We start from the raw sequence: 18,903 nt of genomic DNA, 5'->3' as shown, positions 1-18,903 counted from the left end.
CATCTCCCCGGGGCTCTACAGCAAAATGTATGGGGAGATCACATGTTGGATACAAATCTCTCTGATCAACTCCATCCTGGGGTGCTCACTCTTGTACAGAAGACTCTGGAATTCTCCAGTCAGTGGGAAGGACTGACCTCAAGTATTTTGTAGAGATGTCACATCCCTGGGGGACTGGCTGCCTCAGGATTGTGGGGATGGACTATGGGCCTGTCACTGCTGGGTACTGGTCACTATTCAGCCCAGGGCAGTAGTTTTCAAGAGCCTTTCCCCATCTGAGGGCTGTTTGGAGACCTGTGAGAAATGAGATGGGGAAGGGGTAGTTGGTGTCTCAGTCTAGTTCCTAGAGGCAGATTTCTACAGCACTTCACCTGGGAACCTCCTGACCCTCAGAGCATGGAGGCCAAGAAGCGAATTGGCCATGGAGACTCAATTCCCCTTTTGTCCCCAGAGCTGATCTTTCCAGACCAGAGTTGAAGAATATTAATGACCTTTGAAGGGAAGATTGCTTGGCCCTGGGCTGTGTTGCACCTGCTCTGAGGCTGGGAGAAGTCGAGGAATTCTAACTCCAGGCCCATTAGAGCAGCGACTCACTAGCCAGAACTTATAACGAGTCACACAGTAAAATATAATCACGTGAAATTGTTTCCCTCCAGGTGTGAGAAGGGGAAGTTCCAGCAGCCAGAGGAGATTTCTCCTGAACTGGAAGAGCGAGTCAGTGGTTTCTCCCAGAAAACGATTGTGCTAATGGAGATTCTGGGGAAGTTCAAAGGTACCTAGAAGGGATCTAGGAATGGAAATTGGGATAAGTCTCTGAGAAGAGAATGGTGCTGATCAATTGGTTCACACTTAGATGATGCTGTTAAATTAAGAAATGACTCAAAGACTTTAAGGCCAGAAGGGACCATCATGATCATCCAGTCTGACCAACTGCACACTGCAGGCCACAGAATCTCACCCACCCACTCCTGCAATTGACCCCTAACCTCTGTCCTCAAAACATGATTTTAAAACTTCAAGTGTAACTGGTTGAGCACTCAGCAGTGCGGCGCCTCCTGCTGGTCAGTCAGGGAATTAGCTTTCCCGCTGCAGAGTGCCCACTGCTGGCCAGTGTCTCTCCTGCCTCAGAGCCCCCCATGCCCCTCCTGGACTCCAGTGCCCCTTACCTTGGGGTTCTGCCCACAGCAGTACCCCCACACTCTGGGTCTCCTCTCCCAGAGGCATCCCAACCCTCTATACCCACCGTCCCTCAGTGGTTACTGCCAGTCATCTAGCCCCCTTTCTCTGGGGCAGCCTGCAGTCCGCAATGTCCACTCATCATTAGCAAAGGGGTTGGACCTACTGCCTTTCTAGCCCTAATACCATCCCTGGCCCTTAACAAGGCCTCAGCCTGGGGACTTGCCAGGCCAGAGCTCCCCAGCTCTGCCTGCCCCACCCCAGCCCTGCTCTGTGTAAGGTACCCTGTGCTCTGCTCCCAGGCAGCCCTGCAGTGAGACTCTTGCCTGCCTAGCTCCCAGCCCTTTGATCAGGGCCAGCTGTGACCTAATTGGGTGTGGCCCCAGCTGTGGCTGCCTCCCCAGTCAGCCGACCTCAGCTGCTTTTCACCTTTTACCTCCTTTTATCCCAGGAGCTGGGTAACTGCCCCGCTACACAAGTTACACAGAATCCACCATTGACTCTAGTTTAAATCTGCAACTGACCCGTGACCCAGGCTGCAGAGGAAGGAAGGAAAAAAATCCCCAGGCTCTCTGTCAATCTGACTTGGGGGGAAATTCCTTGTGGGGAAATATGATGGTCAGTTGGATACCGAGCATTTTGGCAAGACCCAACAGCCAGACACGTGGCAAAGATCTCTCTATAGCTCAGAGCCCTCCCCGTCTACTGCCCCATCACCAGCCATGGGGCACATTTCTCAAGGGCGGATCCAGCCCGTCACTGAGCTCTGGTCCCGTTTGCAGCTAGTTTCGGCCAAATGGGCTGTGGGGAAGGAGAAAGACCCTCCCCCACGGTCAGGGATCCCTCCAGCACAGGCACCTCTTGTGCCTCCTCCCCAGCAGTTGCAGGCACAAGGCGTGTTCCTGAGAGGGCTGGGAGTGGGGTGGGGGTGGTGAGGGCGGGTGGAAGAGGGAGCAGGTGGACGAGGGACAGAGCGACATGGGCCGTGTAAAGCTGGGCCTCTGACACTCTGCACAGTGGCCTAAACACACGGGGGCCATTGTCACAGGGATGTAGCTCTGGCTGGCTTCAGAACTTCCTCAGCCTGTGCCAAGGTCTGCACCGGCCCCTGCAGCCACTGAACAGCAGAGTCACAAATGGCCCCTCCCTTCTCCTTTTCCTGGTACAGGGAGAAATCGGACCCTTTGAGCCAACCCTCCCCCACCTCAATTTCCACCTTGATAAAATAATTTTACTATTATTTCCATTTCTGCCTATGGAGGACGAGGTCCTGTCGTGCTGCTCTCTGTAGAGGTGCTGAGTAAACAGACCCAACAGCTCACAGTTAGAGCCAGAATTTCACAAACTCTGAACATCTGGTTAGTGTCAAAGGGACCCAAGTGGGTAAAGCTACTTTTATGCCAAAGTCTTTGCAGGCTCTGGGTCTAGGTTACGACAAAAGGCAGTAAGTGAATGAGACAAACCAACTGGAGTCTGACGGGAGGGAGGGGATGAGGAGGGAAAAGTAAATCTCTTACAGATTGTGTGTCCTGGGATAGTTGTGAGGCTGCAAGGCTGCTGGCTCCATTGCTGAGAGATGCCTGATTGAGAGGGGGAAATAGATTTCAGATCTTTTTATACTAGTGTGTCTCTGGGCCTCTCTGTCTGTTTCTCTGTCATAATTATAAAACAGTTTCAGAGTGGGGATGCTCTTATGAATATGAAAGTCTGAAATCTCACCTCTCTTCTCCTTTCTCCCCCAAGACACTCTGCCGTCTGAACTGGAGAGAAAAAGGGGAGGATCATTTGGAGCACACAGACAGGGTGAGTTTGCAGGTGAAGATTGCCTTTAAATTATGAGAAAATTCCAGAGAAAACGTCTTCATGAGATTGTAGCTGAAGTTACCAACCAAACTGACAGCGACCATGACACACACAGCCCTAAAAATAACACATTAAACAGTAAGGAGATCCAGGGGCCCATGTCTCCCCCCACAACACACACACACACTTTTAAAGGTGGGATGACCAGGACACTTTTCAGCATGGGCATAGTTTGGGGGAAGAGGGCCACGTTGCCCCGCGCCGCACACTGCAAGCCTTGGGCAGGCATGGAGCATTGCAGGCAGTGTCTGTGCTTAGGGCAGGGCAGCTGAGCAGCTCCTCTCTGTGTAGTGCAGCCCCTGACCGCAGCACCAATCTCGCCCTGGTGCTGGCCTCTCTCAATGGCCCCACCCCTGCTCCTCTTTCCCTGAGGCCCTGGCCAGGGCAGAAGCCAGAAACAGGCTGCCATCCAGGGACTGCACTGGGGAGCCCTGGATCCTCCACCTGCCCAGGGTGGTGCACCCCGGGGAGTGGGGACATGGGCTGGGGACTGCTGCCAAAGGCCCATGGACCCATGTCCACGGCAGGTGGAGTGTCAGGGGCTCTCCATAGCGGGCAAGTCTCCCAGCCTGGCCAGGGGGCCTCAGTCAGGGCCACGGAGGGGGCGGGGACACAAAAAGAGTCCTGACACCACCCTTAGTGCTGAGTTCATCCCCATTCTGATGAACAGAAACACTCTTAATTGAGTCACACACGAACAGAGCTCCCTGCCACATCCCTCTGCTTCACCCCGGTGCAGGGGGTCCCCCATCGCTCTTCTCCAACATCCTGCCTTTCCTCTGGGCAGGGCTGGGCTCTCCCATTGGAGCTGCTCCCTGCTTCCTGGATTGGGGAGATGCTCTTCCTGTGAGACTGGCAGCTCCTCCTTTCTCTCTAGGCTGGAGATGGTGCTACCCCACCCAGTGCCACCTCCTACTCTCTGGTCTTAAGTGGCTGTTCCCCATTGCTGCACCTTCCTCTCTATTCCCTGGCCTGGGACTGGAGGCTGCAGTAGGGGAGGGAGCTTCCCTGTGGGGTATAAAGCTGGTACCTGCCACTTCTGCTCCCTCAATAAAAGCTTCTGATGCCTTCGTGGCTGTGTCTGTGCTGCTGGGAATGGGGCAACACCAGCAGTGGGATGTGGGAGCTGAAGCCTCTGTGATAAATGAGAAACTAATGAAGTGGGACCCGTTACAAAGACTGAGGAGCTGCAGTGACATCTCTGCTCAGTCTCAGGGCTTGTCTACACTGGGGGGCGGGGGTTGATCTAAGATACGCAACATCAGCTACGTGAATAGCGTAGCTGAAGTCGAAGTATCTTAGATCGATTTACCTCTCATCCTCATGGCATGGGATCGACGTCCGCGGCTCCCCCTGTCGACTCCGCTACTGCTGTTCATGCTGGTGGAGTTCCAGAGTCAACAGGAGCGCGTTTGGGGATCAATATATCGCGTCTCAATCAATTACTACCCACCGATACAGCGGGTAGTCTAGACGTACCCTCAGGTGTCCAGAACAGGGGCAGTACCCTGGGATCTGGGACTGTTCCACCCTGAATGGGGCTGCTGGGGAGCGTGAGAATTGGCCCCAGACTCCCCCAGGGCTGAGCTCTGCCCCTAACGCTCTGATTCTCTCTCCAGTGAATGTGACTCTGGATCCAGACACGGCTCATCCCAACCTCGTCCTGTCTGAGGATCTGAAAAGTGTGAGATGGGGAGACACGCAGCAGCAACTGCCCAACAACCCTGAAAGATTTGACCATTGGCCCTGTGTGCTGGGCTGTGAGGGATTCACCTTGGGGAGACATTGCTGGGAGGTGGAGGTCGGGGCTGGGTGACACTGGGCTGTGGGGGTGGCCAGATTGTCTGTGGCAGTGATTTCCCTACACCCCCCCCAGGGGGGGTGTACACCCCCCCTGAATTTTCCCAACACCCCCCCAAGTTTTGTGAGCTAGTTACATACCAATTTAGTGTCTGTTTGGAAATCTGAATTTAAACTGAAACATTAATACACACTTTAAAAGCTTATACAGTGTATGGTAAAATATGTCAAGTATCAGAGGGGTAGCCGTGTTAATCTGGATCTGTAAAATCAGCAAAGAATCCTGTGGCACCTTATAGACTAACAGACGTTTTGCAGCATGAGCTTTCGTGGGTGAATACCCACTTCTTCGGATGAAAGTAGTGGAAATTTCCAGGGGCAGATATATATATGTAAGCAAGAAGCAAGCTAGAGATAACGAGGTTAGTTCAATCAGGGAGGATGAGGCCCTGTTCTACCAGTAGAGGTGTGAAAACCAATGGAGGAGAAACTGGTTCTGTAGTTGGCAAGCCATTCACAGCCTCATCCTCCCTGATTGAACTAACCTTGTTATCTCTAGCTTGCTTCTTGCTTGCATATATGTACCTGCCCCTGGAAATTTCCACTACTTGCATCCGAAGAAGTGGGTATTCACCCACGAAAGCTCATGCTGCAAAACCTCTGTTAGTCTGTAAGGTGCCACAGGATTCTTTGCTGATAAAATATGTGTATCTGAAAAAGTATAATATATTTGAAAAGTATGAACATAGACTAGCTTCCTTGCTTCCTTATACAGCTGTTTTTTATGATGTCAGTGCATTCATTTAGTTGATGTTGGCCAACCTAATAATTTCAAATGATGATTTGTAAGCAAAGTCTAAATGAGTTCTCCCTGACAGCTAGTGATGAGCTGGGGGCTAAGGCTTCAGGGCCAGATTATATTTACATTCACACCTAATCTACCTAGGTATCCAGCAAACAGAGCTGTGTTGTCCAAGTGATAGATTTTGGCTGGGGTTGGGTTACAAACCACTTGAATGTCGGGGAAGGGGGGATGAAATGTTGTTCTTATTGTATGAGTAAAGGGCAGTAGAACTGTACTTAGCCTGTGATGATTTGAAGGCATCAAGAGAGAGGGTGGGGACCTGTCCCTCTCCACTGTTTAAAGACAGAGCTGATTAGGCTCTATAGATAGTCTTTTGTTCTGTTAAGTGACCACTGCAGCTGAAATCACTGACAATCTGCTTAGTCCTGTTGTGGGGACAGTGTTCCTGTGGGTACAGTGTTTTTGTGTAAGAGACAGCCCAGACTGCACTAGCAGCAAGGTTCCCGCACTGAGAGCTCAGCTGAAATCACTGAGGGTATGGCTACACTTACGGTTTGCAGCGCTGGTAGTTTGCAGCGCTGGTCATCCAGCTGTGCAGGGCCAGCGCTGGTGTGTGGCCACACTCACAGCTACCAGCGTTGGCGTGTGGCCACATTTGCAGTATTTGCAGCGCTGTTGGGAGTGATGCATTATGGGCAGCTATCCCAGCGTTCAAGTGGCCGCAACATGCTTTTCAAAAGAGGGGGGTGGAGTGGGGTCTAGTGTGACAGGGAGCGGGGGGAGAGAGAGAGGGGATTTTTGGAGCCAACACTGTGTGTTTAGCTTCCTGCATTGAAAAATCAGAACATGTTTCCAACCCCTTAGTCTTAACTCTTAATTGCAAACAGCCTGCAGCCAACACGACTCCCCGCTGTTTCACTCCCTCCCTGCCTGCCTCTCATTTGATTGTTTGCAGCCAGGTACAGATGATCACAGCAAACAGGAGCTCTGTTTGTTTTTTAGATAAGCAACGGAGCTCTGATGGGAGCTCGTTCATAACAAAACAAAGAGAGGCTGCATAACAAAACAAAGAGAGTAATTTATAAAAGCATTCTGGGATACATCCTTATACCCTGGAGGCCAATCACAGCGCTGGTGTGTGGCCACACTTGATGACCAGCGCTGCAGCACCAGCGCTGGAATCCTTATTCCCCATGCTGAGTGAGGTGTACGGCCAGCGCTGCAGCCAGGGAGTTGCAGTGCTGGAAGTGCCCTGCAGGTGTGGCCACTTACTAATTGCAGCGCTGGTGGAGGCTTTCCAGCGCTGCAAATCGCCAGTGTAGCCATACCCTGAGAGCTGGTGGAACCTCAAGAGACCAACTCGCAGAGGTCACAGTGGTAGGTGACAGCAGAAGGTGACTGTGCAGGGCCATTGGCAACAGAGTGGTAAAGTGAACCATGGCACAACGAACAGCCGTGGCCAGAGCAAACTGTGCCTTTTTGTCCCCCACCTGGAAGGTGTACTCACGTGAAAGCACCTCTGAACTCTGAGTCTCCACTGACCAAGGACAACACCGGTGAGTGGAGTGCGGTGGAGGGAAAAGTGAGGGGCACGTTAAATAAACATTTGTTTGTTGGACTATATTTTAGTCACTTTGCTCCAGAATGCTAGATTTGTGACTGGGAATGGAAACTTATATAAATATGTTTCCCAGTAGGCCAAGATTTTTAAAATGCAGTATTTGCCAAGGTTGTTATCTCACATTGTTGCTATCTTGAGAGGTCATTATGTTGGGGAGTTTCTGTACTAAACATTTTTATTATAATTAATTTTTACATAAGAATGGTCGTACTGGGTCAGACCCATGGTCCATATAGCCCAGTACCCTGTCTTACAACAGTGGTCAAGGCCAGGTGCTTCAGAGGGAATTAATAGAACAGGGAATCATCAAGTGATCCATCCCCTGTTGCACATTCCCAGCTTCTGGCAAACAGGCTAGGGACACTCAGAGCATGGCGTTGCATCCCTCTCATCCTGGCTAATAGCCACAGATGGACCTGTTCTCCAGGAATTTATCTAGTTCTTTTTAAAATCCTGTTATAGTTTTGGTCTTCACAGCATCCCCTGGCAAAGAGTTCCCTGGGTTGACTTTATATTGTGTGAAGAAATACTTCCTTTTGTTTTTTTAAAATCTGCTGCCTATTAATTTCATTGGGTGACTGCTAGTTCTTGTGTAATGTGAAGGATTAAATAAAATTTCCTTATTCACTTTCTTCACACCAGTCAAGATTTTGTCGACCTCTATCATATCCCCATTAGTCATCTCTTTTCTAAGCTGAAGATTCCCAGTCACTTTAATCTCTCCTCCTGTTTCATATCCCTCATCATTTTAGTTGCCCATCTCTGTACCTTTTTCAATTCCAATATATATATTTTAGGATATGTGACCAGATCTACACACACTATTCAAGGTGTGCACGTACCATGGATTTATATAGAGGCAATATGATATTTTCTGTCTTATTATCTATCCCTTTCTTAATGATTCCCAACATTGTTTGCTTTTGTGACTGTTGCTGCACATGGAGTGGATGTTTTCAGAGATCTATCCACAATGACTCCAAGATCTCTTCCTTGAGAGTTAACAGCTAATTCAGATGCCATCATTTTGTATGTATAGTTGAGATTGCTTTCCAATGTGCATTACTGTGCATTTATCAGCATTGACTTTAATTTGCCATTTTGTTGCCCAGTCACCCAGTTTTGTGAGACCCCTTTGTAGATCTTCGCAGTCTGCCTGGGACTTAACTATCTTGAATAATTTTGTATCATCTGCAAATTTTGCCACCTCACTGTTTACCCATTTTTCCAGATGAATATGTTGAATAGGACTGGTCCCAGTACTGACCCCTCAAGGATACCACTATTTATCTCTCTCCATTCTGAAAACTGATAATTTATTCCTACCCTTTGTTTCCCATCTTTTAACCAGTTACTGATCCATGAGAGGATCTTCCCTCTTACCCCATGATGGCTTACTTTTCAAAAGTCAATTTAAATTAAATACATTTTTTTTTAATTTTTTTTTTTAGAAATCCAGATCTGTTATGTGTTTTGGTGTAACTTGCATTTCCCTTATGTTAAATTTGGATTATCCTAACAAAACATTTAGTTTATTCACTTTCTTCACATCAGTCAAGATTTTATAGACCTTTAGCATATCCCCCCTTAGTTGTCTCTTTTCTAAGCTGAAAATTCCCAGTCATTTTAATTTCTTCTCCTGTTTCATACCCCTAATCATTTTAGTTGCCCATCTCTGTACTTTTTGCATTTCCAGTATGTCTTTTTTGGGATGGGGTAACCAGATCTGCACACAGTATTCAAGGTGTACATGTGCCATGGATTTATATAGAGGCAATATGATATTTTCTGTCTTATTATCTATCCCTTTCATAAAAAAGCAAAGGTTTCAGAGGAGCAGCCGTGTTAGTCTGTATTGCAAAAAGAACATAAGCTTTTGTGGGCTACATCCGTTGAAGTGGACTGTAGCCCACGAAAGCTTATGCTTAAATAAATTTGTTAGTCTCTAAGGTGCCACAAGTGCTCCTGTTCTTTTTAAAGAAGCAAACAGAATGTTGGGAATCACTGACTGGTGCTGCACACTGAGTGGATGTTTTCAGAGAACTATCCACAATGACTGCAAGATCTTTCTTGAGTGTTAACAGCTAATTCAGACTCCTTCATTTTGTATGTATAGTTGAGATTGTTTTCCAATGTACATTACTTTGCATTTATCAACATTAAATTTCATCTGCCATTTTTGTTGCCCAGTCACCCAGTTTTATGAGATCCCTTTGTAATTCTTTGCAGTCTGCCTGGGACTTACCTATCTTGAATAGTTTTGTATCATCTGCAAATTTTGCCACCTCACTGTTTACCCATTTTTCCAGATCATTTATGAATATGTTGAACAGCACTGGTCCCAGTACCGACCCCTCAGGGATACCACTATTTATCGCTCTCCATTCTGAAAACTGATAATTTATTCCTACCCTTTGTTTCCCATCTTTTAACCAGTTACTGATCCATGAGAGGATCTTCCCTCTTACCCTATGATGGCTTACTTTTCAAAAGTCAATTTAAATTAAATACTTTTTTTTAAAATGTATATATTTTTTAGAAATCTAGACGTGTTATGTGTTTTGGTGTAACTTGCATTATTCTTATGTTAAATTTGCATAATCCTAACAAAACATTTACTTTATTCATATCTCTTTTCATATCTCATTGGTCCTGACACCCCCCCTGTAAATTCGAACACCCCCCCTAATTTCAATTCCTGGGGAAACCACTGGTCTGTGGGGAGGAAGGGAGGGATCAACCTGAGCCCTGAGGGGGGGATCTGGGCTGTGGAGCGGTGGTGGGGTCAGTTCCAGGCTCTCACCTCCCCTGTGACCCCCCTGCCCCTGAGCCGGGCCCCCAGCAGGATCCAGGTTTGTCTGGACTGTGACCGGGGACAGGTGACATTTATCGATGCTGGTGACGAGGCCCCGATCTTCACTTTCCCGCCGGGCTCCGTCCCTGGGGAGAGAATCCGACCCTGGCTCCGGGTGGGGCGGGGATCCCGGCTCAGACTGTGTCCCTGAGACATGCAGCAGAGGGGGGGACCTGAAATCAGCCTCTCTAGCCTCATGGACCCCAGTCTCTATGATCTTGGAGGACTCCTATCTACCCAGCCTCTGGATCCTCATCTCTATGGCCCCTGGAAGCACCTCCACCTCCCTTTCTGCAGCCTCAGGGATGGGGGGAGGAAGGGGAAGAACCCCTGGGGCTACAGAAGGGGCCCTGAGGGGCAGAGGTGGGGGCTGGGCAGGGGGTGGCACTAACAGCCTGCCAGGGGACAGGCAGGGGTGGGGGTGGCAGGGACCCAGCATGAATCAATCAGGGTTTGGGGGGTTGGGGAGAAGCAGCAGCAGCAGCAGCCAGGAGCATTTTGTACAGATCTGTGTCCTTAGTTCTCACTGGGGGCTCCCAACCCGAGATCAGCACGAGGGGAAGGGATAAGATCAGGGAAAGAAGAGAGCAGCCGAGGGGGATGATCTGTGACAGGGAGGAGAGACACAGGGAAATAAACAGGGATGGAAAGTGAGGCTAGAACAATAATGAATAGAAAAGGACAGTACGAAAGGAAAGGGAACGTGAGCGGGATGGGGAGATTTATTACATGTTACTGAAAGTGAGACTGTAACTCATTAATTCCCTATATTAATTCCTTGCCACTGGTGCAATTTTAGTGCCATAAAGAAAACTGTTCTCAGTAGCTGGGGATCTCCTGGCCGTGCTGTGGTTATTAAAGCTCCTTCTCAGCTCCTTTTACTTTGCTACTTTCCAGCTACTTACTGTTAATAAAACATTACAAACAATTCTTCGTGTTTGTTGCTCTTTAATGTTCCAGCTGCAAGGAGTATTGTGCCTCTGGGAAGAGAGTTTGGATTTTACTGTGTGATGTGTCACTAACCAGCCTGTGCTCTGCCTCTGTCCTGTGCACACCCATGTCAATCAGGAATTGCTCAGCTGTGCTCTGTGGAGAGGTGACTGTTTGCACAGGGTGCAATCCATGAAGGGATTCAGGTGTTACAATGCTGAGAATCACAGTGAGTAATTTTTAGGCAGTGAGAAAATCACAGGGACAGCAGCACTGTGACCCTCAGAGCTGAGTCAGGGGCCTAAAACTCCCTAGACAATGCATGGGCGACACAGGCACCTTACAATGTGATTCACAAAAGCCACCTCAGTTGGCAGGGAGCCATGTAAGCCAGCCAATGGGAGATGCCGACAAGGGGGGAAGGAGTGTCCTAAGTCACACCCCTCTCATGGATAGGTGCTTAAATCTGGGCTGCAGAGGGGTGTGTGTCTCTGCTTAGCAACCCACAAACAGGAACCCAACGTCTGACATCCAGGGTCTCCTGTCGTGTCAGCTGCCAGTGCCTGGTAGTGGTGGCGGCAGCTGGGAGCCCCAGGCCCTTTGAAATCGCCCCAGCAGGCTGCAAGGCTCCTGGGCGCACACGCTGGATGGGTGAAGTGGCACATTAGGGGAAGGAAAAGCCCCGGACCCTGGCAGGAGCCATGCTGGGTAGGGAGAGAGGAAAAGCCCTGAACCCCGGCAGGAGCTGCACTGGCCAGGGGTGGGGAGAAGCAGCTCTGGACCCTGGTAGCTGGGTGAGGGGTTGGGCAGGGTGGGTAGGAGAAGTCCTGGACTCCAGCAGGAACCACGTGTGGGGGGGGGGAAGATGTTGGGCTGAAGCCCTGACAGCTGAGTCCCTCTCTGTCCTGTGCCCACTGTGTGGAGCTGGCTCTCACTCTCCAGTTGTGGAGAAATTCAGCCAAATCTACTCACCTTGGTATCTCCATTTCCCCATCACCACACATCCCTGAAGGGATTCAGCTTAGGAGGCAGGGTCAGCATTAGCCCCATGTGGCAGGTGGGATGTAGGGCACCCAGAGGTGAAGTGACTTTCCCAAGGTTAAGCAGAGAGTCAGTGGCAGAGCAGAGAACCAAACCCAGCACACCTGACCCTCAGGCCTGTGTCTGAACCACTGGGCCACCTTTCCTATCTGAGGAGGGGGAACCTCCTCTGCTGTTTTGAGTGGGTGGGTGGGAGCAGGCACTAGACAGAGCCACCAGGAGATGGGGAGCAGAGAGACATGAGAAAATGGACACGGGTGGGAAGCAAGAAGGGGGAAACATCAAGAAGGGGAGCAAGGACTTAGAAAAGAAAGAAGAGGGAGGGAAAGGGGCAGGGAGAGTGATAGGAAAGGAGAGAGGGAAAACTCCCCACTGCTTGTGTCTCCCATCCACCTTCTTCCCACAGCCATCAGTGGCCCTCAGCTCCCAACCAGGCGCTAAGCCGGGGTGAGGCACAGAGTGAACACAGTGTCTTTACACAGGGGTGTCAGAGAAGGCAGCTTGTAGCTGAGTGTAATGATTTTAAGAGACTGTAATTCATGGTAATGTAATGCTGTAGTTCACTGCTATTTTAATAATGACATTGCATGATATCAGTGACAGACACACATTCAATAACTAGAGTATGAAAGAAGTGTATAAATATGCTGAAAATTGTCAGTTCTGGGGACAGACTGAGCCCCCCCAGACACACACACCTCAACCTTAAGGCAGGAGGGGGCAGAAAGGAGTGAGCAGTAGGTAGGAGGGGGCTGTCAGGGGAGGGGACTTGAGGGAGGAGGCAGAGCAGGGGCAGGAAGCGGTGGAGTGGGGTGAAGTGGGGGCTTGGCCTTGGGGAAGCGGGAGGAGCCGGGATGGGGCACCCACCGGCACAACTAAAAGTCAGCACCTCTGGCGCGTGGGGTGGTACTAGTGGCAGGAGCGAAGGCAGGCGGGTGGGCATGTGGAAGCCCTGGCCATGCTGGAAGAGCCCCCAACAGCACAGTTGACAGCTCACTGGGCACCAGCCAGCACAGGCGCAGCACCGCCCAAATGTCAGGCGGATGGAGTCCACTTGGGCGCAGCTTGTACATGCGGGCACCAGTGGGGGCCCATTGACTGTTCTGCCTTGGGGCCCGGAAATGCTGTTGTTGGGCCTGGGGGGACTCTGCTCATGTCCTGCTTGGGGCCCACAGCCCAGCTCTGCGTGTTCCCATAGCTTGTCCTCTGTGTCCGTTTCCCTTTCTGTTCACTGTGCTGTGTTAGATCAATGATGACACTCATTTAGGGGATTCCCTTGGGTAACAGAGAAAGATTTATGGTCTGAATTCTCATTGGCACAGCGCTGCCAACCCCAGGCATTTAAAAATCTTAAATCAGGCCAGCCCCCCAAAATCATGAGATTTAATAATAATGTAAGCAGAGTCAGGATGAGCTCTACCCTGACATCTGGTGGTAGATTATGGGGAGTGCAGAGTGGAAGTTTCAAGTATTCATATTAGCATTTCAGTTATTTGCATGGGCACTCCCACCCCACTTAGCATACCGCAAAGCAGCATGGGATGGTTATTTTCACAGCTGTGGGAGCCCCAATTTCGTTGTTATTGGGGCAGGAGGAATGAAATGTTGTCATCCTGATTGGGTAAATGGGGAACTACAAAATTGTCTTGTGATGGGGGGTTTCATTGTCAGCTGGATAGCGCTTGCTAGATAGGCACATGGGTTCCAAAACCCATTTAAAGAGAGAGGCTGTGGACAGTTATCTGTACTGGGTGGTGCAGGCTTTTTGTATGAGCCAGAAGCACCAGTTCCACCTGTCTCTCTCTCTCTCTCCCCCCCCCCTTCCTCCACTGTGGAATGTCAGAGTTAATTTTTGATTCCCTTGAGAATCTAGATACAGGTTATTGAGCTGAACTCACTGGGGCTCCCCTACTAGGAGCTGGAATCAGTAGGAGCTGAAATCACTGAAAAGCTGGATTTGCTGAGCTGAGAGCACTGAGTACTGTGCTAATGAGTGGGGGAGCCTGAAGCAATACTGTGGAGCAGAGCAGCTGGCAGAACGGAGTGGAGCAGTTTGTGCAGCCACTGGGTGAGTGGAGCCAAGCAGCTTGTGAGGATGGCTGGAGTGGCTCACAGGACAGCTGGTGGACCAGAGCAGCTGGCAGAGCAGAGCAGCCCACAGAGCAAGCGGAGCAGAGCTGTTTGCGGGGACGACTAGTAGAAGCAGAACCCCACGAAGAGGCAGGGCAGTTAGCCCCGAAACCACATAAGGTGCCCCTTTCTACCTGGGCTGGGGAGGGGGACCTCTGCAGAGAGACTCTTGAACTCTGGGGCTGCACTGACCCAGGACAGAGACTTTTGGATTGTGGGACTTTTGGGACTGTGGGTGATTTGGGGGTTGCTGGACTCAAGGGCCCCGAGAGAAGGACATGGCCCAATTTGCTGGGGTGGGTCTTTGCTCACGGTTTGACCTATGAACTCTAGCTGAAGTATTTTCCCAATTTAATGCTTGTTGTTTATCATGTATTAAACCTTTTCTGCTACACCAAGACTCTGTGCTTGCGAGAGGGGAAGTATTGCCTCCTCGAGGCGCCCAGGGGTGTGTGTAAGATTTTCCCAGGTCACTGGGTGGGGGCTCGAGCTGGTTTTGCATTATGTTGTGGGGAAGGGACCCCTATGTATTGAACCCGGCCCTTGCTGCTATCGTTTCGGCCCGGCAGAAGGGTTACAATAATAAATAGTAAATATTAGTATTTTATTTGCCTTTTGGTTTCTCAGAGCTTTAGACTGCACTCAGGGCCTCCACATGGTGGGGCGGGGGTGGGATTGGTACACTTTACCAAGGCCCAGAGACCCTGGGGGCCCAGCCCAGGCTGCAACCCCCATTACCATGTTTGGGAGGTGGCCTGAGAATCTCACCTCCTCACATGCTTCCAGGAGCTGGGATTTCATCAAACACAACAAATACTGTAAAACTCATGATAAAATCATGAAGTTGGTGATGCTGCAGCCCCTTTCCACTGAGCCAAAGCAGTGTTAGTGTAAATGAGAATCGAGTCTCGAAAACACTGATTCCAGCTTAACCAAGCTTTTAGCCTGAGAGTTTATCATCACAAGGCTGGGAAGAATGAGCTTTTATTCATAAATGTTGGCAAACATTGCTTTTGCTGTCTACACACAGACCAATGAATAAAATATTTCAATTGATAATAAATGATAATTGGAGATACGCAAAGTAAGAACAAGGCTGCTTGAGAACTTATTTGTGTTTGATTGAAGGACAGTGACTCTGCATCTTTTGACAGGTGATGCGACCATCTGTGTTTTCATTGTTATAAAGCTTCAGCTTTTTTAATCTACTGACATTAAATCATTGGGGTCTGACTCTCTATTGACGTATCGCCCCATAATTTCCTGCAACTGTGAAAACTGAAGTTGAGAGCAATTGGAAGGAAATGCTAAACCCAGAGTTTTGTGCAATTGTGAACATTTAACTCAATAAATATCAGGAAAAAATGCTTAAAACTGGCAGTGACATATATTTAATATCTCCATGAATATTGGGTCTCTCTCCTGAGACACACAGACTCTGCTCCTTCAAGGGCATCACCTAGGTGACCAGACAGCAAGTGTGAAAAATCAGAGTGGGGGTGGGGGGGGGGGGGTAATAGGATCCTACATAAGAAAGCGAACCAAAAATCAGGACTGTCCCTATAAAATCGGGACCTCTGGTCACCCTAGCATCACCAGAGGTGGATGCCCCCCAGCCACAGGGTCCTGCCCTGGGGCACATGTCACACAAACGCCTGCAGGCTGCAACATTCCCGGGGGCTCCTCCCCACCCAGCAGCAGCCGAGTCAGTCCCAGGAAGGGAAACACCCGGCGGCTGCTGCAGGAGCTGCCAAGGCAGAGCCCGGCCGGCCTCACGTGGCTTCTCCTGCAGCGAATGTCGCCTGTTCTGGCGCCGCCCCTGGGGGCGGGGCTTCTGCCTTTTCTGGTGGTTGGTTTTTAATTTCCCTCCCGAGAGCATGATTGGCTCCTGGTTACCCAATCGGCTTTAAAGGCTTGTTATGGCGCCTGCGCCATTTTTGGTTTCGCTTTCGTGATCCACCGGCTGCTGCTGGCCCCGTTCCTCGCTCCTCCTGCAGCGCCACGTGGCTGCTGCGGGCGCCTGGCTCGGGTGCAGGGGCCTTGACTCCCAGCCTGGGATCAGCACGAGGGGAAGGTATAAGATCAGGGAAAGAAGAGAGCAGCTGAGGGGGATGATCTGTGACAGGGAGGAGAGACACAGGGAAATAAAGAGGGATGGAAAGTGAGGCTAGAACAATAATGACTAGAAAAGGACAGTATGGAAGGAAAGGGAACGTGAGCAGGACGGGGAGATTTATTACATGTTACTGAAAGTGAGACTGTAACTCATTAATTCCCTATATTAATCCCTGGCCACTGGTGCTATTTTAGTGTCATAAAAAAAAGTGTTCTCAGTAGCTGGGGAATCTCCTTCCTCTACACTGTGGTTATTAGAGTTCCTTCTCTGCACCTTTTACCTTCCTGCTTTCCACCTACTTACTGTAAATAAAACATTACAGATAATTCTTCTTGTGTGTTCCACTTTAATGTTGTTGTACTTAAAGCACTGCACAGGATCTTTTCAGGGGGGATAAGGCAAAACACCACATTTATTAGTAATACATGTATTAATTAACACTGTATCATACGCATATGACATATATATTACACTCATGCACTCACACACACACACAAGCACACTCTGTCTTGTTGTTACCAACTACTTGGTCCCCTGAACTGCACTGGCCAGGTGAGTTAGATGTGGGAGGGGTGGAGCTGGGCTTCTGCCGCTCTGGCTCGATGCTCCCATGTTGACAAGACGAGATCCGGGGTCCTGTGCAAGATACTTCACATTTATAGGAGCTTCCCTCTCATGCCGATCTGTACCAGATTCAAAATCTGTATCTGTGTCCATTGGTCCTTTGTGCTGCTTCCTTCTGGGTGTTGTCCCAATGCTGCAAGGAGGGTGTTTTCAAAAGAAGGTGCTTGCTGAGGCTGCCAGTATGTCTGCTTGTCTTTAATGAGCCCACTTGACAGGTTTTACTGTCCTTGGGTCTGGCTTCCATCCCCTCTGCAAGGGTTGGAGCTCTCTGGAGGTGCTGCCTTCCCACCTTCCTCATTCACACCTTGTTCATTCAACAGGGCAATTGATTAAGGGAGTTGGGGAGGGATCTTATTCTACTCCTAGCAAAAAAACATGTTTCTTCTACTTTAACTATCCTTAGGGGCTATAACATTATACCAAGGCATAACACAAAGTTTCTACATGAGGCTCTGATACAAAGTTTCCATATACCAAGGCTCATCAGTACAAGGTTTCTATATGAGGCTTTGATACAAAGTCTCATGAAACAGAGGTCACACCTGGGTAGACACACTACAAGGTTATATGAAGAGGCACAATGTAAAGTGACTGCAAAGCTGAGTCAGGGACCTAAACTCCCTAGACAGTGCATGAGCATCATGGGCACCTTATAGTGCAATTCAGAAAAACACAGCTCACTAGGCAGGGAGCCATCTAAGCTAGACAAGGGGAGATGCTGACAAGGGGAGGGCTGTCCTGAGCCCTTCCCCCTCACAGATAGGTGACTAAATCAGGAGTGCAGAGGGGTGTCTATCCCCGCTTAACCACCCACAGACAGGAAGCCAGTGTCTGGCATTTCTTCCTGGAATGAAGTAGGCACCTGCGTTGTTTTTGTGATGTCACCCACCTTATAATTTTTACCCTCTCTGTGGTTAGAGCACTCAGCTGGCATGTGGGACAGCCAAGTTCAGTCCTCCCATCACACTGTCTAGAGCAGCTCACAAATGTGAGTACCAACCTCAGGGCAAACAGTTACAAACCAAGGCACAAACCCCACGCTGGTTGTGAGTTCTGTATTTAGATTTCACTACCAGGTATCAAGTGTGAACCCCTCAATCAATATAACAGCCTGAACGTGGAGTCACAGACAGTCCCCTTGGGGACTCCTGTCTATCTGGCTGTTTTTCTGCCTCCTCTGCTGCATCTCCCTGCCCCTCCTGGTGGGGCTGCCACATTCTCAGCTGCAGAGTCAGGGAAGCTCCTGCATACAGTTTCTATGGTTAAAGCCACCAGCTGCTCTATCCTGGCCACAGAGAACGGTGGAAGATGTGGAACAGCAGGCAGCCTCTCCCCAGACCAGGAAAAACCATGAATACAAACCTGCCCACCCCAAGGCAAAAGGAGCAGGAGGTGGCAGCACTTAAGGCAGAGTCTCTCCCTCATCCAGAAACAGGAAAGAGCGCCCCTTAGCCCAAGGCAAAGGGATGTGACAGCCCTGAGGGGGAGACCTCTCCATTCATGTCTCTGAATTTAATATTTCAGACATGTAGAAATAGTCACCAGAACCCACCTGGGCAGAATTAAGGGTGTTTGGATGCTGGGCACTGAGAAGGTTTCTGCCAGGGCAGGCTCTAGGCACCAGCAAAGCAAGCAGATACTTGGGGTGGCACATTTGCAGAGGGCAGCATTCGGGCCATTTTTTGTGTGCAGGGGGGCCAACACTAGAGCCCCATAACACTCACTTCCTTCCCTCTCACAATGCTGCAGAAGCAGAGAACCCAGGGGAGTGGACCCTGGGAGCTGTAGTTCCTTGGCTAGCTCCTTGCCTATAGATCCAGCCCTGGAGCAGGGAAAGAACTACATTTCCCAGCAATCCCTTGGCAGCTATCAACAGGAAAGGGAGGGGGGGCAGTGAGGTAGCTGAGCCATGCTACAGCTTGCTGTGAGTCCAGAGCTGCTAG

General features: G+C 49.8%; 2 protein-coding genes across 2 annotated transcripts in view; both read left to right on the top strand.

Annotated features, from left to right (window-relative positions):
• LOC123344875 (zinc finger protein RFP-like) overlaps positions 1-10,391 on the top strand; it is a 44,994-nt gene extending 34,603 nt beyond the window's left edge. Inside the window, exon 9 of the mRNA XM_044981366.1 lies at positions 9,979-10,391. Coding sequence (XP_044837301.1) covers positions 9,979-10,270 — 292 coding nt within the window. The 3' untranslated portion in view covers positions 10,271-10,391. The remainder of the gene's footprint in view (positions 1-9,978) is intronic.
• The window catches only part of LOC123344920 (tripartite motif-containing protein 15-like), a 346,226-nt gene that overhangs the window by 72,473 nt on the left and 254,850 nt on the right, over positions 1-18,903 (top strand). The window lies entirely within an intron of this gene.

This window comes from Mauremys mutica, chromosome 12, assembly GCF_020497125.1.
Source record: "Mauremys mutica isolate MM-2020 ecotype Southern chromosome 12, ASM2049712v1, whole genome shotgun sequence".
NCBI lineage: Eukaryota > Metazoa > Chordata > Testudines > Geoemydidae > Mauremys > Mauremys mutica.
Note: the sequence above shows the minus strand (reverse complement) of the source record. Positions and strands in the feature narration are given on the sequence as shown.